A 23,063-nucleotide genomic window follows, 5' to 3' on the forward strand; every position below is an offset into this window, starting at 1 on the left:
TAAAAAATAAACTGTATTTCCATTCAGTCATAAAATTTAAGGATTAGACTGATAAATATCACGAAATTGTCAATCTTTTTTGCATTCTAAAGTATTAAAACAACTATAAAATATCTTTTAAAAGAACAGATGATTTAATTTTAGTGCTGTAACTGCAGAAGACATAGGACAATTATGATACCAAATCTGAACAAAAAATAGCATTAGATTTTAATTTATGCCGTTTTTTCATAAAAAACATTCTACCAAAATTAGAATTTGAGAAAATAGCATTTACAGATATAAAATAGCATTAAAACGTATTATCAAATATAAAAAACAATTTAATTTCCTAAAGAATGAACTTAAAAACAAAATTCTCATAGTTTTATGAAAAAGATAGCTCATAAATTACGAATATTGAATAAAAAAATATTAAAATATTTAATGGTAATTTAAAAATTATTGAAATATTTATAAAAAAAACGTGTATGTTTTTAACGTATAATGCATGTTATATTTACTGCTATGAGTCAACAATTTGGAATGCAGTTTGAGATTTTTGGAGTGATGACCCTCTTTGACATTTGATCACTTTTCAAAATTACGAAATCCGTTTTAAAATAACTCCGTTGAAACGGGATGCAAATATGCTTATTAATATATTCGGTTTTTGCATAGTATAATTTGGATTCTTTAAAATGTGGCTTCGAAACGGGATGCAAATACGCTTATTTATATTTTCGGTTTTTTGCAAAGTGTTATTTAGGTTCCTTAAAATGTAATTGAAGTTATTTCTCTTTATATTGATGAGGTAAATTTTTTTGCCTTAGAGTATAACAATTTATTAGATTTTTCTTATTGTTTTTGATGTTGCTGTTGAAAAAAGCATTTTTAGAATGCTGTTTCCAAAATTTATAAATATTTATATTATTACGTATTATAAAGCAAGATCATGGCGAAAAATCTTAAGTTTCAATTCCATTATCTAAAAGCTGTAATTGATGAGTTTGTTATACTGTACTACTATTTGGATATTACGCATATATACAAATCCTAATTTTTAGAATTTTATCTGAATAATTTATAAATTTAATTTTTCAAGAATTTCTTTATAACCTTTTACCTTCATGTTGCAGTAGAATGTTTTTCTCCGTGAACGCACTGTCTATTTAAAATGTTGTATCATCAATCTATTAAGATTTCACTTCCCCTTTCCAAACTAATCAGTTATGTCCTCTAATCACCCTGCAGATATTGTTACTATTTTTCTGTATTATATCATTGGAAAGGGTGGGGGAGGAGGGAATCAGGAGAATTAAATTAGAAAATAGGTGAAAAAGATGGAAATTTTCAAATGATTTAGTCTGATATTTTTGTTATTAATAATATATTAAAGTATTGTTATTAATATTTTTCATTTGTTCTTTTCAAAATTAAATATGATATCGACTACTTTCGTAATCGGATTTACTAAGTATTTTGATGTGTGTGTGTGTGTGTGTAAGCATTTTTTATATGAAGCAGAATGCAGTTTCGAAGATAGTGAAGAGACTTTGATTTCGTGGCGTCGTTTTATTTCATATAAGAGAAGCATGATTATTTACAAGCAGAGACGCGGACAAGGCACGTCCGCCACAGCGCGGCACAAAGGCAGAAGTCGGGAAGAAGAGCGAAATAAATTATCCCTCGTCTTATATAACATGAGATTTTGATAGGAAAAATATTTCTTCATAGCAATAATATATTAATAAGATTCTGATGGGGATTTCTGACGCATGTCAATCAGAAGTAAGGGAAACACAGGGATCTTTTAAAAAAGAATTTGTCTCGTCAGCGGTATTTTGTCCTTTCACTCGGAGCGTGGGAAAGTTAGGCTATTAGCCGATTCAGCAATTTTATAAAGCTTCTCTTTAATTAATTAAGTAGAGACAGTGGAATTAGATCACGAAATAAGAGAATATTTTAGAATGAAGTTACTATGGGCTAAATTAAGATAAAACCTTGGAAATTAATTAAATTGAAATTAAAGTTTAAAATATCATTACATATATGTGTGTGTATGTAGATGAGATTTTTACTTTAAGAATTCTGCTTTCATCAAATATGTTCCTTCATTTACAAATTTACTTTCTTCCGGAAATTTATAAAGTAAATTTATTAAAGTGAAATTCAAAAGTTATTTGTGTATTATAGATATCCAAACTATTGATTGGATTTTTTTTCTTCCAAATTTTGCTGTAAAATAATGCAAAGAATAACCTTAAATATATATCACCACCTTGATTAGAAATGCGGGCCAATTGAGAGATCCGGTCGCCGCCAATAGCAAATTTGGGTTCTATGGCGGATGCATAATAGCTCCCTTAGAATGAGGTATGACCAGACATTGGCGGTGGACCCATTAATCAAGTAACAATCCCATTATTGTAAATTCCAGTAAGACAGCGATAATGCATTTATTTATCCTGTAATTTATCATCGCCTTATCTGAGATACACCACCGAAATGATACTTTGAACAAGAAAGTTTCTTATGGAAATTTATGGGTAATTAATTAAATAATTAATTTTTTATTAATAAAAAGCAAGGAAAAATATTTTTATTCCGAATAACACGGAGAATATCAGTTAATATAATAATATGGAACAGAATCTGTTCAATTTGGTGGTTTGAAAATTCCACATAATTATGAATAATATAAGAAATTCACCTACCAAATTCTTTTTCATCCTTCTGAGAATGTTAACTTAATGTAAGATTTATTATATATTCAGTAATATTCATTATAATGTTAATTTTGCGTTAAGAACGTTTTGATTGAGTTTAAAAAAATCAAAATTTATTTGAAAAGTGCAAAGAAGGGGGGGGGGTAGCACTGTGTTTTTTTTAGTCTTTTATAGTCAACGAACATTTCAAGAAAACATTTATGCATTGGTTGCTTAAAAATAAAAATAAAAACAAATCATACAAAATGTTAACTCTTCAAATAGGTCTTTTTAAGCATAAATCTGGTTTTAGAATTAAATTTCACAGTTTATAGCGAAATCAGTTTTAAAATTCTATTTTAAACGACGTTGAACCATTCATTTTTACTTTGAAGTAATATTCTATAAAAAGTAAAACGTAAAACAATTTATTTGAAGAAAATAAAAATTTTAATTTTATTGCAGTTTCTTCTCCAATTAAAAAAATATGAAAGAAAAAATTTCATTTTAACGAATTATTCATTTTAACGAAACTGAAAAAAAATGTCATGAAAACATTGTGTAAATTTTAAAGATGCCTGCAACGTTTACAGCAATTCGTTCTAATTGAAATTTTGTTGCTAGTCTTTGAAACATCTGTTTCACACTTCTTGAATAACGATGCGGAATTACCATCACCACGCCATCTAGTGTGAAACATGGAAGTCATATTTAATAAATATCATTTTCAAAAATCGCATTTATGCTATTTGAAAACTACCACTTTTATTATTATGATATTTACAAATAAAACTAAAAAAAATAGTTAATTTCTTAAAAATTGCAAATTTGAGATTATATAGATATTGAGTAAAATCTGCCAATCAGTACCGATGGAATGATAATACATTCGAATCAGTATTTTAAAATTAGTGATATTTTATGATTTCTGAGATGAACCATAATCTCAAAAATAATTAATTTAATGGAATAATTTTCAGTTAATTTAAATTTTTGAGATAAAATAATATATTGATTTTCTATTTTTTAATATATTTATTAGAGTATTTTTTATTATTTAAAATTTTTAAAATTTATTACTGAATAAATTGTTTTCTAAATTATTTTAAATAGTAATTATAATCTAAGTATGTTTAATTCGCTTGATATACAAATAAAAGAAAAAAAAATAAGATGAAAATACCTGAGATAGGAACTGAAAATGTGCAACTTGATTTGTTTTTTTTATTATTTAGGTATTTATTTAAAATAGTAGTAGCAAGTACTAATTACAGTGTTATTCACTTTTCGGTATAACGTATTGCTTAATGTTTACATATTTAATATCGTGAAGAAAGTATATTGAATTTCAGAATAAGTTCGATTGGAATCTGTTAGAATGCAAAATGTATTAATAACTCTCCGCAAAACGTTGTGCTGCTGCCATCTATCGAGAATTTTCTGACCTTTGTTTCTTTTTCTTATAAATGTTGACTCATTAGGAATAATAGAATGTACTAAATTTTTGTATGTATTCTTACTTTGTGTTGTTAGTATTTTTATTATTACAATTTTTTATAATTAATATTCAAGGATATTTTTTGTAATTTTATTGTTTCCAATAAATATTATCTTATTATTTATTATGGGTTAGCCTTTCTTAAATAAAAAGTAATGTTTTTTAAATTATATATGTCATTTCATAACTTATTAATTCATTTCATTATATAATTTTAAATATATTAATTAATTTTATTCAACTTCATATTTACGTTTATATTTTTCTATTTTTAGGTACCATGGGCTCTGCTATGAATTATTCTGAACGTCCGTATGAAAATCAAATGGTAAGAAAATATTTCTGCAATGATTAAAATATTGAACAAAGGATGAAATTTGTCCTTATTTCTTGATTTTCTAAAATAATAATTTTGATGCAATAATGATCTGCTTTATACTTGTCAGCCACGTCATTTTTTTAAAAATTACATTCGTGGCAACATATTTTAACTTTTAATTCTTTTCAATATTGTTTTGATTAATTGGTTGTCTAGTTTATTTCGAGTAATGAACTGTGGGACATATATTTTAAATTGTGCATTTCACATTTAAACTACATTCTATTTTTTGAATTATTTATTTTAATATATTTCTAACGTGATAAATAGAACTTGGATTTTTAGTTTTCTTAAACATCCTGAAATATTGGTATTATAGAACAATTTGTGGCTAGAAGACTGAAAATAGTAAATTAAATCTAGTGGGAAAAGATTTAGAGCTTTATAATGCTTTATAAGGCAGTGAATTAATCTGTTCAATATTCCCCCCTCACCAGATCTTTGCAAACAAACAAAATAAACAATTAACCCAACTTCAACTTTAGTTCATTGTGAATTAAAGTTGAGCCTATGAGTGATATATTCGACTAACTTATCCATTTTAGAATATTAATTTATTATATTTTGTGATGGTCATCGACATTTATTCGGCTGAGCCTATAAGACATTTATTGCGCATGATATTATTATAAGCGGCCATTTGACTATTCTGTAAATTAGAGTTGAAAAATGATGTGACGTCACGTTCCGTTTAAGACAGTTCAATAAGTTCAGGCAGTTAGATATCGTCTGTCATATTGTCGATTCATGTGACGTCATTCTTATTCAGGATGGCATTACCGGAATTTAGGTAATGTCATAACACAATGTAAGATAACACTAAATGGCATTCATATCTATCATTCTTATTCAGGATGGTATTACCAGAATTTACGTAATATCATAACGCAATGTAAGATAACGCTAAATGGCATTCATATTTATCATTCTTATTCAGGATGGTATTACCGGAATTTCGGTAATGTCATAACACAATGTAGGATAACACTAAATGGCATTCATATCTATCATTCTTATTCAGGATGGTATTACCAGAATTTACGTAATATCATAACGCAATGTAAGATAACGCTAAATGGCATTCATATTTATCATTCTTATTCAGGATGGTATTACCGGAATTTAGGTAATGTCATAACACAATGTAAGATAACACTAAATGGCATTCATATCTATCATTCTTATTCAGGATGGTATTACCAGAATTTACGTAATATCATAACGCACTGTAAGATAACGCTAAATGGCATTCATATTTATCATTCTTATTCAGGATGGCATTACCGGAATTTAGGTAATGTCATAACACAATGTAAGATAACACTAAATGGCATTCATATCTATCATTCTTATTCAGGATGGTATTACCAGAATTTACGTAATATCATAACGCAATGTAAGATAACGCTAAATGGCATTCATATTTATCATTCTTATTCAGGATGGTATTACCGGAATTTAGGTAATGTCATAAGACAATGTAAGATAACACTAAATGACATTCATATCTATCATTCTTATTCAGGATGGTATTACCAGAATTTACGTAATATCATAACGCAATGTAAGATAACGCTAAATGGCATTCATATTTATCATTCTTATTCAGGATGGCATTACCGGAATTTAGGTAATGTCATAACACAATGTAAGATAACACTAAATGGCATTCATATCTATCATTCTTATTCAGGATGGTATTACCAGAATTTACGTAATATCATAACGCAATGTAAGATAACGCTAAATGGCATTCATATTTATCATTCTTATTCAGGATGGTATTACCGGAATTTAGGTAATGTCATAACACAATGTAAGATAACACTAAATGGCATTCATATCTATCATTCTTATTCAGGATGGTATTACCGGAATTTACGTAATATCATAACGCAATGTAAGATAACGCTAAATGGCATTCATATTTATCATTCTTATTCAGGATGGTATTACCGGAATTTAGGTAATGTCATAACACAATGTAAGATAACACTAAATGGCATTCATATTTATCATTCTTATTCAGGATGGTATTACCGGAATTTACGTAATATCATAACGCAATGTAAGATAACGCTAAATGGCATTCATATTTATCATTCTTATTCAGGATGGTATTACCGGAATTTACGTAATGTCATAACGCAATGTAAGATAACACTAAATGGCATTCATATTTATCATTCTTATTCAGGATGGTATTACCGGAATTTACGTAATGTCATAACACAATGTAAGATAACACTAAATGGCATTCATATTTATCATTCTTATTCAGGATGGTATTACCGGAATTTACGTAATATCATAACGCAATGTAAGATAACGCTAAATGGCATTCATATTTATCATTCTTATTCAAGATGGTATTACCAGAATTTACGTAATATCATAACGCTAAATGGCATTCATATTTATCATTCTTATTCAGGATGGTATTACCGGAATTTACGTAATGTCATAACGCAATGTAAGATAACACTAAATGGCATTCATATTTATCATTCTTATTCAGGATGGTATTACCGGAATTTACGTAATGTCATAACGCAATGTAAGATAATAAATGGCATTCATATTTATCATGCTAAATGATAAATATAATTGTGCTTATATGCTATTGTATTACGTGAGCTTAGCCGTCACAATTTATATCCTGAAAGATGCTGAGTTGTATCCAAAATTAAGTTACCATCGTGCTTATAGTGTACAGCACTTGATCATTAATCGGCTCCATTCAATATTTAAGAGTAATTGGTATTCAGCGTATGGGAAAATGGAACTTACTCGATACTTTTCAATATAAAAATTTTGTTTTGCATCAAATTTCACTTGTGTTTTCAGAATCGACAAAATGTCTGATCTTATGTATAAAAGAAGGAAAATCAAATATCAATTACTTAGAAAGTTATTATAAATTACTTAGAAAGCTTTTTAATTTATATGATAGCTGTGCTTGAATTTAATTATTATGAATTGAATAAATTCGGTTATCATACTTTTGAGTCTTTAAAATTCATTTGTGTTGTTGCTTTCAGTGTAACTAACTGAACCAAAATATTAAGAAAATGGAATATTAGTTATTATGATGTTTTCATACAAATATCATTCGTGGTATTGAATCTTCGGCATATAGAGTTATATTTCCTTTTCCTTTAATATGTATCCTCGGTATTTAGTGCTCTTTTTCCGTTTCTCTCAAAGTAAATGTCTTGATTATTATCTTTACAGTGACTTTTTGCATTTGTTTTTAAAGGACAAAAGGATTATCTTAAAAATATAGAAATAACCGCCATTTAGAAAGTTTGTAATGCTTTGCAGTTTTAATGTTTTCATTTTTATAGTGATATTTTGCTATATTTGCAAATGCCTGTGCATTTTTTTAAGATGACAAAATGTCTGATATTTTGTATGAAGGAAGGAAAATCAAGTATTAACATTCACACAAAATATATTCCAATAACATTTGATGTCGATATACGCTACCCATTGTTTTATGAACATTTATTTAACTTAAAATGTTTCTAGTACATAAGGATAGAATTTCAAAATCGATTTTTGGATAGAATTTCAAAATCGATTTTTGGATAGAATTTCAAAATCGATTTTTGGATAGAATTTCAAAATCGATTTTTTTCATTCACTTCTTGATGTGCTAGAATTTTGCAATTTTCTGCTGCTCTGCGATTTCGATGGCAATACATTTTTAATGCTTTCGAAATTCGATTATCATTTAATCGATTAGTCAATCAAATTTTGATTAGGAGTCATCTGGTAGTCAATTTGAGAAGAATTCTTTCAAGGTTCTATAATATGTATAATAATGAAATGGAAATTAAAAATTAAAAAATAATTAAAATAAAAATTCCCCTTTTTAGGACATTAAGAAAATTATAATTAAAAACTAGAAACTATTAAAACTTATTTTCAGTGAAATATATGTGTATTAATATTTTTCATATTTTCATCAACAGTTTTTTACTGTTTGTTTTCTCTTTCCAGGCATCTCATTGTCAGACTAACAGTTACCCTTCTTACCAACCTCCCTCCCCCTACAGACCACATCCTGTTTCTCCCCCAGCCCACGCTCACCAGTATGGGGCTCACCAAATGCATGGCAGTCTCGGTTATGGCAGCACCCATCAGCTGGGGCCTTATGGCTCCGCCCCAGCATCCCACTACGCTTCGCTCAGCCCTGATCTGTACGGGGGACGCCCTCCTTCCATGTACAGTAGTAGTAGCGCTAGAGCAATGCAACAAATGAAGGCCGCATGGGGTGGAGAAAATAATAATAGTAACAGCAGCAATGACATCATGCAGTACAGTCAACCCTCACCGCGTCCTATGATGCCTCCACCTCCTACCATGCACTCGCCTCCACATTCTGGAATGGGAGGTGCAGCACCGGGACCACCTCCCCATTATCGTCAAATTCCTATTGTCTCCTCGCCTCATTCGTGGTCACAGTCACAGATGCCCAGCCCAGGTGGAGGCGTCCTCCATTCTCCAAGAACAACTCCTTCGCCCTTGCCTCCCCATTCTTCCCGATCACCACCTTTCAGCCCTCCTCCTAACGCCCCTTCACCTCAGCATCATCCTCCCACTCCATCAATGACACCCCATAAGACGACTACACCATCTCCTCCTTCGGGATCAACCACTCCTCGACAACCTATGTGCAATACTCCACCAGCAGGTGTCGTCCAGGGTGGTCCCCCTAACAATGACCCTCTCCAGTCCCTACAGAAGATGGTCATGTTGGATTCAGAGACTGTGGAGTCGCCTATTACCAGAGCGAATTACGAGATGGCAGCCAACCAAGCGGCTGGGTCTGCAGCTGCCGCCGCTGCGGCTGCAGCAGCTGCTAGTGCCCCCAACCGCCCAGCATCATACTTTTCTGTCGAGCAGCTGGCTGGAGGAAGTGATCCAGGATCTCCCTATCCAACCTACTATAATCTCGACCAGAATCGTCTGTGCACCCCTCCCCGGACAGCAATGTCCACCCCTACAAGTTCCACATTCTCCTCGGCCCCTGATTCGACTTCTAGTAATTCGCCTCGCAGTGACTCTCGAACAACAACAGCCAGTGCCGATTCATCTAATCACGTGGGACACGTCAATGGAGAAGTGAACCCACATGTTGTGAATCCTATCGTGGCTGCAGGACCCCCAGAAGCGCAACCACCGCCTCAACCACAAGGCCCACCTCCAAGACGATCCGATTTTGAGAATTTCGGTGTAGCTGATGTAAGGATGACCAATGGGACACATCAACCAGAAGCAGCTGGACTTAGAGATGATCTTGGTGGACCCGTGTCTAGTGATTCCGAGAATAAGGATACACAAGATTTCTTGCAACATCTAGGAGGAGGAGTTCCTCCGTTACCAGAGCCTGACGGCACAATGGATTTGAGAAGAAAATCTCCCAAATCCCCTCGTGGCAGGAGGCGAGTGTTTGGACACGATCTACAATGTGATCCTCTCATGGACAATTCCATAGACATGCCTCGCAAACAAATGATGATGGCAGAAGAAAGACGGAATTCCACCTTACCAGAGTTTGAGATCACCAATGGAAAGCCTGATCCTTGTGAAGACATGTACCCAACGGATTATGCACCAAGGCCTCCAAGGTATTACAGCCCAAGCAACAGGTGGAACAAGATGGGACCTCTTGAAGATGGTTTCATGGGAATGCAACAGAGTAAACCTTATCCAGACGACTGTCTTTCAATGCCAAAGCCATCTAAAAGAGGCAGAAAAAAGAAAATGTTTGAACAGGAAGGAATAGTTTCCGAGTGGGATATGTATAATTCAGAAGTTGTACATCGACCCCCTAGAATATCCAGAGGGGGAACACGAGGTCGTCGAGGCAGTCGCAGAAGAGGAGGCGCTGCAATGAACTCTTACCCAACCAACAATGGAGAAATTCCAATGGACATGTATTCTACTGATGCCATGATGTCCATGAGAAACCATCCCTCAAACGGAATGGGAGACATGGTGAATGCCAACAATGATAAAGATATGCCATGGGCTTCCCATGGATACCACATGGGACCTCCCCCAACTGGAATGAACACCGATTACAATTCAGCCAAAGACAACATGTCCGTTATCAAGCCTAACGTGATGGAATCGATGGACAATTCGTCTATGAACAACAACCTCGCACAGTCACAAGCTCCCCCGCCAAACTATCAAAGTGATGTTCCTGATGACAGAGCCCGAGGGCCTCTCTTGTTCACTGTCAATAAAGACGGCAGTACGGTGAAGCTTCAGGACAGTGGTCAGATGAACAGTAATAACAATTCCATGCAACAGCAACCTCCCCCGCAGTATTATGACCCAGTTTTAGGCCAGATGATGCCGCAGCCCATCAAGAAAAAGAGGGGCAGGCCATTCGGCAGCAAGAACAAGCCCAAACCACCCGGCGAAGAACGCCAACCGAGGCGCCGTCGCAAGAAGGAGGTATTCTTCGGGCCCGAAGGGCCACCTCCCCCCATCATCAAAAAACGCGTCATAAATGGTCCCTATGTCCACATCGTGGGCGTAAGGAACAAACCTCTCGTTGTGTCCATCGTGAATGCCCCTCCAAAGGACGAGAACAAGTTCTGGCCTCAGCAGCCACCGCAGCAACAGTACCAGTTTGGAGGTGTCATTCGCCAGAGCATGGGCACCAACCTGCCACACATCTATGATTCCATAACGAAGGACCGCAGCTGGCTGTGTTCCCTGTGCTGCAAGAACAGCCACTACCGAGGGCTGGGCGACCTGTTCGGCCCGTACTATCTGAATGGCGACCAGAAGCCGTCCAACTACTCGGCCCCTCCTTCCCCCGCTCCCACCTACGGTAACGAGTCCAGTGAACCCGGCGAGGACATGGAGCAAGAGGACAGCAGCGCGGACATTACCGAACCACCCTCTTCCTTTTCGGAGGGCATGAGGAGGTCTGCAAAGAGGAAAGAGGACGTCATGGAACAGATGTACCGGGCGGCACTCCTCAGAAAAGCCAAACAGGCCAATGTAAGATTTCATGCCCTTTGTTGTTTTTATTTATCTGTGATATTCTGTAGAATTAGCAAGAGGCAAGACGTTTTAAGTAAATTTTAAAGGAATATCTAGTATGGTTTACTGGCAAGTCATTTTTGCATAGAATCTTATATCTCGGCGTTCGTCCATAAACTGTGATAGTGAAGCAATTGCTCATAGTGCAGGTTGATTCTCTGGCCTGGACTATTTTTCTCCCATGTTAGAAGCTATATTTCCAAAAAAATGGCGTATTCTTTATGCTCATTTGTAAGAATATGAACATAGAACAAAGTAATACTACAGCTTCTACATTTGGAATAAATAATTATATTATATTATTATTTGATGTAATCTATATATATAAAACACTAACGTACATGGCACAGAAATCACCCTTATTACTTATTGCTGAGTGGCAACAGTTAAATGTAAACAAAATATCGTACTAATTTTAGACTGCTTCATTGAATATATTTACAGCTGCATTAAATACAGCACTTCGCTTAGTTAATTGATGGAGCTGCAAAATATTATTAAATATTTTGGAAAGGATTCGTTGTGTCAACAAAATAGTCTATTTAGTTTGAAGAAAGAAGCCAAGAAATAAGTTTCAAACAGAAAGTTTAATCGAGCTTAAAAATAGGCTTAACCGTCACCAAGTGGGTAATCGCCGACTTGCCTATGGAAAGTGACGTTAATATCTTCCAAAACAATTATTTGACAAAAATTGTCTTTGTATCATCTCAAGATTCAAAAAATTACGGAAATGAAATTGATATAATTAAATAGGTATTAGTTAATATCTCTTAATTTTAGCAATACTGCATCCAATCGCGCGATTTTACCACTCATTAACTCCGTAATAGAATTTTCACTTTCGCATTTATTTCACAATATATACTCTTTTTAATTTTAATTAATTCATGTTTTTTAGTTCGTATGAAATAACAATGTAATTTTTTTAAAGAAAACAACAACATTCTATTACAGAATTTAAAGGGAGTAATATAGGCGAACAATTTGATTGCCATTGCAGCTAGTTTTAAATATCCAAAGTGCTGTTTCTAATTTCAATCAAATTATTAATTTCTAACTCTTAAAGGATAGACACATACTTCTGATTGTAAAAGTACTTTAAAAGACGCAAAGAATTATATTTTATGTTACTTGTGTCAAGAAAAGAAATGCTGAAGAAATTACGATGCTTTTACGATATGATCATTACTTATTCTTATAATTAGTAAAAAAGGCTTGAAATTATTACATTATAAGCAAACATTTTCCCACTCTTCATCTAAGACTAATACAGATTCTATTCATTTGACAACCGAATGAATCAACATAACTTTTTGTGATTGAACTAACCAATTTCATTGATTTAGGCCAGTCGATGACCTCCTCGAGGAAAAGCCAAGCATTACTTTCGGATTTTTCTCGAGGTAGCAACTGAAGATTTAACATGCAATATCGAATGTAAAAATTTGAATATAATAAAGCTAAAATGTTTTTTTTTTTTTTAATAATTATACCATATGCCCCGTCAATGATTGTACCTTAAACTACAAATTAGTGGTAAAGCACTCCTAAAGATTATCTTCAGATGGTTTGCTTTTCAATTTCGATAAATAATGTGTCTTGTTTCTCAACTTTATCTACAGGGCCAGAAGCCTCTGGAGGAGATGTCCAACCACTTGCCGGATCTGCCGATGTCCAACCAGTACCCGATGGACGGGACGACGGACAATAAAGAGTTCTGGGTCCACGAAGAGTGTGCCGCTTGGTCCAAGTCGGTCTACCTCTTCGGGCACAGGTTAAGAGGCTTAGAGGAGACGGTTCTGAAAGCTGTAGATAAGGTATTTCTCATCTCTTTTAATTTGTTACTTATCATTAGTGTTACAGCTTCACGGCGATAGATGGCGTATCTGTCGAGTACAAAGTTTCTGTTAATTCTTTTTTGTATCTGAACGTAAAATGTGTAAGAACGATTCTGTGACCTAGACGTGGCATCCAGTTGTGAGAGGTGTCCTAATCTGTAACAGTCTACCTGAAGAGGCACAAAAAAATGTGTCCGACAATAAAATGGTGTTCACCAGAAAGAAATGAGTTTTATTTGAAGAGAATTACATTATGGTTTGCTACATCAGGTTACTTACATCAGGTTTTATATGGACCTTTTATGCAGAGTATGCGTACACGCGTTCTTATATCGTATTTTTTCTAATTAAAAGCGGAATTTTAGATATATTGTTGTTAAATATATTCTTAAAACAAATTTTCAGATAACATAAGAACCTTCGGTGTCATTTAGAAACTCTTAAATATCATGAAAGTTTTTAATTAGAACTAATCGATATTTATTATTGATGGCCAAAAAGTGGATTTATTTTATTACTTTTAGTTAAAAAATTTAATGGAGGTGATTTTGAGAGCAATAGTTAAGGTATATCTCACTTTTTCGCATGCTTTCAGATTTCATATGGACCATTTATTCTGAGTTTATAGGACACGCGTTCTTGTATCAGATTTTTTGTTATTAAAAGTAATTGTCTGTAATGATGTAATTAAATTTGCTCTCAAAATCAGATTTTCAAACAACACAAAGTTTTTTTTCATTGTCGTTTAAAGAATTCTTAAATCTTTAAAAAAAATTCTTCATTGCTGTTTAAAAATTCTTGCTCGTCAATAATTTGAAAAGTTTTTAATTCGAATTCATTGTTATTACTATATTACTGGTGGCTCAAAAATAGATTTATTATATTACTTATGATTAAGAGGCTTAGGGAAGATGACTTTGAAAACAGTAAACAAATTATAATTCACCTCTCTCAAATGTTTTAAGGTGACAAATAAACCAATTATATAGTTTACATTCATCGTGGTATCTAGTTTTTCTTTTATAAAAAGCAAAGTATCTGTCATAATGTAATCAATTTTTTTTTCAAAATTAATTTTTCTAATAACATAAAATCCAATAACGGATGTAAATCAATTCTTAAAGGCGCAATCACTTAATTATATCAAATTTGGTAAATGATTTTGTGACTACAATATAGTTTTGAGTCAAATTATAGTTTCAATTGTTTGGAAAAAAATGCATCTAGAGCACAAATTCGATTTTATCATACTATTGTCCACATGCCAGGGATTAATCGCCAAATAATTCGCCAAAGATGACTGGTAGATCCAATAAACATGCTAAACTGATGCCAAAGGTCATTTACTTGAATTATGTATTTCAGTGTGATATTTTTCGTTTTGAACTGTATCATATTGAAATTTTATTTTATTAAACATATCACACTGAAATAATAATTGTTTTTTTCCAGGACATCATTAATAATAATTCATAATCTTATTGTTCACTGTAGTGATGTTGAATCATGTGCGCTAACCCTTGTTTTCTCTTCTCTCCTCAGCTGTGTTCGCGGTGTAAATTTCCAGGAGCTTCTTTAAGTTGTGCTAGAGAAAATTGTCCAGAGCTATACCACTATTTATGTGCTCGGGATAATTGTAAGTAAATTGCCTTTCCTTTTACAGTTTATTCGAAAATAATCATCTTTGCCTTTCCTTTTACAGTTTATTCGAAAATAACCATCATTGCCTTTTCTTTTACAGTTTATTCGAAAATAATCATCTTTGCCTTTCCTTTTACAGTTTATTCGAAAATAACCATCATTGCCTTTCCTTTTACAGTTTATTCGAAAATAATCATCTTTGCCTTTCCTTTTACAGTTTATTCGAAAATAACCATCATTGCCTTTTCTTTTACAGTTTATTCGAAAATAATCATCTTTGCCTTTCCTTTTACAGTTTATTCGAAAATAACCATCATTGCCTTTCCTTTTACAGTTTATTCGAAAATAATCATCTTTGCCTTTCCTTTTACAGTTTATTCGAAAATAATCATCATTGCCTTTCCTTTTACAGTTTATTCGAAAATAATCATCATTGCCTTTCCTTTTACAGTTTATTCGAAAATAACCATCATTGCCTTATGTTTTATTGCTATAATCCATGTTTCTTTTGTAGGAAGCTACAAGTGAGCGCATCACATTGATAATGCTGTGCGTTCGCTCGCTCGTAGCTTTTTATATCCGCTAATGCTAACAGAATATTGATTTTTTTATTATTATTATTATTAATATTGAAAGAAATTTTTGTTCTTTCGAAATTTTAGTGCACAGAATATCGATTGCTAGAATTTAAAGTTAGGTTATATGATAAGCAGATTGCTTTCTTTTAAAACTGTATTCGAAAATCTTGGAATATAGAATTATTATACGATTGCTAGAATTCAACTTTATGATTCAGGATTACATTCGGGATGAATTTTTTGAAAAACACTTCGAAATAGCTGTAATTTTTGAATTTTTTTCCTAGATACATTGGGGAAAATGTCATCTATAAAACCAAAATATACAACTTCAATCCCAAAAGTTTTTGAAAAATTGGATTTGGGGGTGGGGTGGGGGTGGAAGGAGCTAAAAAAAAGAAGTATAAAGCAAAAACCTTTGGTTTAGAAGTTTATCAATTGATTTATTCAAAATCTTGCAGATAGCTTAAGAAATAATTTCCAACTTTCTGAACTAAAAAATAAGCTGTATTTTTATTCAATCTTTGAATATTATAATTTAAATAAATAACATAAAATTTTAATTTTTTTTTTCCTGTTATGAAGTATTAAAATAACTATAGAATATTTCTAAATACACAGATTGCTGATTCACCAGTTCAGGAACTGCAAAGCATATTTAGAAATTACTATATCAAACGTGAAAAAAATATGCATTTGATTTTAATTTATGATATTTTCTGTACTAATTTTGTAGCAGAATTTAGTTTTTGAAAAAATAACGCTTTAAGATATAAAAAAAAAGCATCAGCACGTTTGTTATGCAAATGTAAAAACCAATTTAACTTCTCAACGAATAAACTGGAAGCAAAATTCAAACCGTTTTAATGTTTTAATTGATACAATGTGCATTTTGGATTCATTCTCCTACTGAAATAATGATCCAATCAAATCACATATAGCTACGGACTTCTTTTTTTAGTTATATCATTTTATATGCGATTAATATATTTATCCCTAATGAGAAAAAGCAAGAATAGGTTGTCCCACAGGTGGTGAAAAGGGTACAAATCTTAGCTTGGAATAACTAGAAAGAAGAGAAAGTGTAACGGTTAACTTTGAGAGTAATTACCTCGAATAAAAATTACCTTATTATTAGAACGATACTAACAGAGGAAAGAAAAATCCAGGTAATTCAGCTAGCCTTGAACTTGCTATCGATACATCTCCTGTTGGTCTATACTTTGGCATGTATAGACCAACAGACAAACAAACGATAAAACACAACGATTGAGATAAAAAGAAATTTGATATCCGATATTATTTGTTGTCCTGTGTTTATTTTCAGTTTTAATGGATAAAACAAAAATTTGTCAAAATTACATACTCGATTTTCTTCACGATTATACGATTTTTAATAAGCACAAATTGCACTTATGCGCGACTTTGAAAATAAAAGTCTGAGCACTCATGGCGTTCACAGTTTTGTCCAAAGTTCATAATTTTTAGTGAGGGGTGAAAAGAATAAAACTTTTATTAGAAAGTATTCAAAAACATCTCTGGGAGGCTACTCGTGCTGGTTTTATATATCAAATATATATATCAAGCATAATGCAGGTTTGAAGACATAGATAAGACTTTGTAGTTTTAATTTCGTTTTATTCACTCTCAGGATGCAAACATGATTATTCACAAGAAGGCGCAGCGCGGCGCAAAAGCAGAAGGCAAAAAAGGCCGAAACAAATGATGACTAGTCTTATATAGCATAGGATTTCCGGTCACGTGCCGATGGAATAACCTTTGACAAGGGCAACGTATCAAATGAAGTATCACTTTCATTTGATACGTAGTACTGATGGCGCCTTATTTTTACAAAGAGATTAATTAAACCGAAAGTGGAATTATATCACGTAATAAGAGAATATTTTTAGAATGAAGTTACGATGGGCTAAATTAAGATAAAGTTTCTATTCATTTAAATTAACCTGAAATTTATTGTAAATTATTTCTTTTTAATTTGACTTTTTCACATTTGTAAAACAATATTCTTTCTTTGTTAATTCTAAGCAATGCAAACTGCTTTTGTTCATTCGTATTTCGCAGAATTAACTAAATATATGTCCCAAAATGATATAATAATCCACTATTTTCACCTGAAATATGGGGACGAGAATTTGTCATATAAGTAAACAGTTTATTGTACAATAATGGTGTGGAGTTGATTTGCTCCTACTTTGATGATGAATCATAGCTCTGTGTGAGGTGTAGATGCAAGGGACGCCGCAATGTGAGCTGTCTTTAGTTTACTTCAGTGCCCGTTTTAAATTTCGTGGCGGCTCTGTTATTGAGACATTCCGGACACTTTAGTATGCCATGGAAAACTAAGTTTTAATATTCGTATTCATTATAAAATGATTTATTATCATTTCAATATAATTATAATTGTATCTTTTGTTTTATTTAATATCGAATTTGCGATGGGTTTATCTCAATATGTGTTTTTCTTGACCTTTCAGGGTGTCATATGGACGAAGAAACTTTTACAATATATTGTCCACAGCACAAGGTACAGCATTTCCGTTCTGAAAACGTAAATATGAATCCGATTTTATGGTTTTGAATTTTTTTCATTTTTGTTTTTGACGTGTATTTTATTATAATTTTTTAATTAATACATTTCTATGTTCAGAAAATTCTGTAAGTTATATGAATTAATAATTTGCTTTCAAAAGAAAGATTACCGCAAAGAAAACTGGCCATTTGAATCCGTTATGAAGCAATAGAAGTTGAACGTATTCTTGCGAAAATCGTCCAATTAGTGTACGATGAATATCATCTAAAAAACTAGACTATTATGAAAACAGCAACAACGGGAAACAACGCTTTATTCTACGAATATTCCCAAAAACACAAAGTACAGATAACAGAAACATATCCAAGATGTACAGAAAGAACTGCACCTGTTGAAATTATCAACATTGTAGTGAATAGCTTATAAGCCAGTTAACAACTGCGCTGCATGAGCAATTGCTTTTGTATTGTGGTCATGTTACTGGGCTGCGGACCACAAGGTCCCAGGTTCTATCCTCACGCATCACAATCCGCCACAACATAAGCAGACAGCAAATCATTAGTGCCAGCATTAGCACTTTCAAACGCAGTTTACCAGCTTGTCCTATGAATACATTTGTTCGAGCACCATTTATAGCTATCCACTATGGCGTGCTGACATATGGCATTCACTGAATCTCCCTATCTCAGAATAATAACTTTCCAAAACGTCCATGTTCGAAGTCAACATTGGAGATCATTGACTGACGAGAAATAGAATACTTCTGTTGGATAAACACCCAGTCAAGCAATAATTTATTAGCGACAATGATATGAAAGCACAATAGTCGGTAAAAATATTATTTTTGCACCAAAATATTTGATCCGATTCAAATTTTCAATTCGTTCGATCATTAGGTAAAAGGTACTGTTCCACGCTGTGTTGTCAAATCTACACAGTTGTACTATGAACTTTCTCAAAAGACGGGTCTAGATGAGAAAATCGAGATAAAGGTTAAAGTTACCGATCAACCAATGATTTGTCCCAGAAATGGATACGGACGCCCAAGACTCCTTAGTAATATCATTTTTGCACCAAAATATCCGATCTGAATGAAATGTTTGATCCAATCAGGCAACGAACATGAAGTTCTATTCCAAAATGTATGCTCAAATCTTCTCGTTATTCGACGAAACTACACATTAAACGGTATGGACGAGAAATTTTGGAAGAAAATGATTGCTGTTGGTTAAAAATTGCCAGTCAAGCAATAATTTGCCTCAGTAAAAGATGCGAACACCCAGACTCCGTAATAATGTCACATTTTAAAATCTTAAATTTCAAAATTCACTTTTTTAATGATGTCAGTTTTATTTCCGCGCCATTTTTCTTTCAGTTTTTATTAATTTTTAAAAAATTAACAAGTAATTGAATACATATAGACGATTTTAAAATGACGAAATTTATGAGTTCTCCGTTTCTGGGCAACGGAACGAATTCCAACTACTTTCTATTTATTTTTAATTTTTCTGTTTTATTAATTTAAATATATTTTGACGACATTTTTTTCCAGTCTTAAAGGAATATTTAATTTAGTATATTATAAATATATTAAGGTGACTAGCTGATGCGCAATTGATATTGGTTTTATTGAGTTTCATTTAAATCGTTTAAATATAGCTTAATATCCATGATTCTGTCATATTGTCAAATATTAAAGTCGTATTAATTTAACTGTCTTCAGTATTACGTACATGAACCGTTCTATTAGAAGCTTGTACTTTTACATCACAGTGCATATTAAATTCGGTTCGTTTATCTTTTAACTTTCGCGGCATTACAACTTCATTTTTCTATTTATTTTGTAAATTATACTGATGTCAAAAAGAATATCTCTTCTATAGGATACATCTTTTTAATGATGTCAAAAGGATACCTCTTTAACAAGCAGTGAAAGCAATTTGAATTCCAGAGCAGTAATGTTGTTAAAAATTAGGCAAATAATAATAATAATTTTGAAGAATTGCTGAGATTTAGAAAAATTTTGCATGGCAATTAAATAAGTATAATTAAAAAGTCACTTTTTAATTTTTGAAATAGTGCAAAATTTATTTTTGTTCTCTAATATTTCCGAAAATTATTGCAGCAAAACGCTAAAATTCTGCTTCATTTTTAATTAATTAAAATTCTAATTACATTTTTAAAAAAACCACTTCAAGATGCTCATCTCTATCTTATAAGTCCTGTGTACGGTCTGACCTGTACACAGACACACACTCTTTCATTTTTACTTTGTCGTATTATTTAATATAAAGAAAGTATACTAATCGTCAAAAAATTCGAATTCCAAATTTTGATGAACCACTATGTTTTAGATCTCCAAAAAATACTTTTTTGGAAAACATCCATCTGTCTGTCTATGATAAAGATAACTCAAAATCGTTTTGAGCTAGAAAATTTGGTATATGGCCTTTTGCAAATTTTAATCAAACTTTCCAAATACCAAATTTGTAGATTTCTGTCAAATTTTGAGTAAAATCTATTCAGAGGAAATCTTTCTGACTTATTTTTCGAATATAAATTAACACTATAACTACAAAACGAAAAGAGCTGGATGAATAAAATTCGGTACACAAATTTAACATGCGTGGTGTAGACACCTGTCACAATTTGAGCCAAATCTGTCTGTCAGTCTGTACTTTCAGAAACATCTAATTGCGATACTTCAAAAATGCAAAGACTTAAATATATCAAATGTGGTGTGGGGTTTTGCGATTACATATGCAGTTTAGTGTCAAAGTTTTGTTTCAGTTGACTGAGAAAAACTTGCCTAAAATACAAATTTGGTTTTTGAATACTCTTAACGCATGTCAGAGATTAATCGCCAAATAGCACGCCAAGGATGACACGATAGTTTCAGTAAAAATGCTTAATTCACTTCAAAATTAATATTTCATAGCTATTGTACGCCAATGCCATGTTCTCTAGGATAGCAAGTTTATTAGAGATTATGCAAAAAAATTTTGGGGAGACTGCTCCCACTGGTTATTATTAGTGATTAATAATTTTCTTTTCTTCCCCAGCAGCAGTCAGCTTTATCAAGCCATTGCGACGACTCACAAGGCATTCAAAATACATAGGAAATATCCACAAACTACTAACTAAGAGCTTCCAGCTACTTCGAGGTCCGTGGTTTGGTGCTAATTGTTTCAGCAAATGATGAAACCATCGACCACTTTTTTTTTCCATTCAAACTGCCACACGGAAAAGGAAGAAGAACAGACTGTGCTCTCGATCATTTTCTCATTTTTAACGACTGTGAACGGAAAGGAAGATATATGTGACACCACTGACTGTGACTGGTTTCAGACATTTATCTCTTCAGTTTTATAAATATAAATATATATATATATAAAAATATATATATATTCACATAATATATATATAATTATTAAATCCATGCCATTTGCTGTTTTTAAAGCCTCCTTGAAACATTTTTTGTCTCCCTTCCTAACTTCAGATGTTGTATTTTTGTCCCTCAAGAAAAAAAAAAAATCCCAAAATTTCTATTTAGAATTTAGAAATTTGTATATGTATGTTTCATGTTAATAACCCTGCACTTGTTGCAAGTATGTTGGGAACTGTCCAAAACAATAAAAATCAAAACTCTATATATTGTCTGAGAAAATCTGATTTTTTTTCATCTCATTTGCTAATAAATTCCGTACTTTATCGGATATTTGCTTTAATTCTTAGTGTTTGATTAATTTTTAAATTTAAGGGCATGATTAATATTTTGCTATACATTACATCTTATATATAGTTTTAAAATCGTAAATATTTTTAAAATAAATGTTTATTATAACTGTAATAAATCGGGCCTTGTTTCATATAAAATATAATGCTTTAAGTGCTTTAATTTTGGCATTATAAATTATATAGCTAACGCTATTTTGAGACCAAACGATAAATTTGGTTGCCATAAGTGGCATATAAAGTTATAAAGATGAATTCATTTGGAATAAAAATAGCAAACGATAAATTTTTTACAATAAAACGCAAACAAGAATGCAAAAAGAAATTGATTTTAAACCAAGCGATATTTTTTATTTAAATTGCATTGCAAAAAGAAAATAATTGTAAATAGCGATTATTCTTTCAGCGGATGAATAAATTTTAAAGAAAATTGTATACGGTAAATCATATTTTCACTCATTGTAAATGAAAGCCGATTGTAAATAATTATTAAAATTAATTGTAAATAAAAGTGGTCTGCAAAAATATTTGCTCATTGTCGATAATTTTTTTGAAAAACGAATTAAAAATAAAGAAATATAAGTGGCATTTTTGAAAATTGTCCTTGATATGCTGACTTTCAAAAGCAATTCTAAATATGAATATTTGTTTAATTTAATTAATTAATTAATTTAATTTAATTAATTTTTAATTTAATTTAATTCAAATATATCATTCAGTTTTTTTTCTTCAGTTACAATATTCAAATAATAATTTTTCCAATATAATTATTTTATTGGTATTAAATTTTTTTCGAACAGAATTATTTTAAATTTAATTTTAATTTTCTATATATGTAAATAAATTTTATGCTAAAATATTCCCTAAAATTAGAGCAAATAATTAAGAATATAATGTTTATCTGTCGTTCACATATTTATCATTGTAATTTTTTACTTGTAAAAGCAACGAATTGTTGAAATGAAGGTTTAAAAAAAATTTTATACTATCTTATAGAATTAAATTCAATATAAACTCTAATAAATATCCCAAAATAATTATTTATTCTTAAATTTATATTTTTGTGTAATATTTTTATTACTTCA

General features: G+C 31.7%; 1 protein-coding gene across 2 annotated transcripts in view; it reads left to right on the forward strand.

The window, feature by feature from the left end:
• Positions 1 to 22,559, forward strand: part of LOC129957232 (cuticle collagen bli-1-like) — a 233,583-nt gene extending 211,024 nt beyond the window's left edge. The window contains exons 3-8 of one of the 2 annotated variants that reach the window (XM_056069472.1): positions 4,461 to 4,513; positions 8,570 to 11,593; positions 13,258 to 13,452; positions 15,016 to 15,109; positions 18,188 to 18,261; positions 21,306 to 22,559. In XM_056069472.1, the coding sequence (XP_055925447.1) occupies positions 4,461 to 4,513; positions 8,570 to 11,593; positions 13,258 to 13,452; positions 15,016 to 15,109; positions 18,188 to 18,261; positions 21,306 to 21,362 (3,497 nt within the window). In that variant the 3' untranslated portion in view covers positions 21,363 to 22,559. The remainder of the gene's footprint in view (positions 1 to 4,460; positions 4,514 to 8,569; positions 11,594 to 13,257; positions 13,453 to 15,015; positions 15,110 to 18,187; positions 18,262 to 21,305) is intronic. The other variant, XM_056069473.1, reaches the window with a different exon arrangement.
• The last annotated feature ends 504 nt before the right edge of the window (positions 22,560 to 23,063 follow it).

This window comes from Argiope bruennichi, chromosome 11, assembly GCF_947563725.1.
Source record: "Argiope bruennichi chromosome 11, qqArgBrue1.1, whole genome shotgun sequence".
NCBI classification, from domain to species: Eukaryota; Metazoa; Arthropoda; class Arachnida; order Araneae; family Araneidae; genus Argiope; species Argiope bruennichi.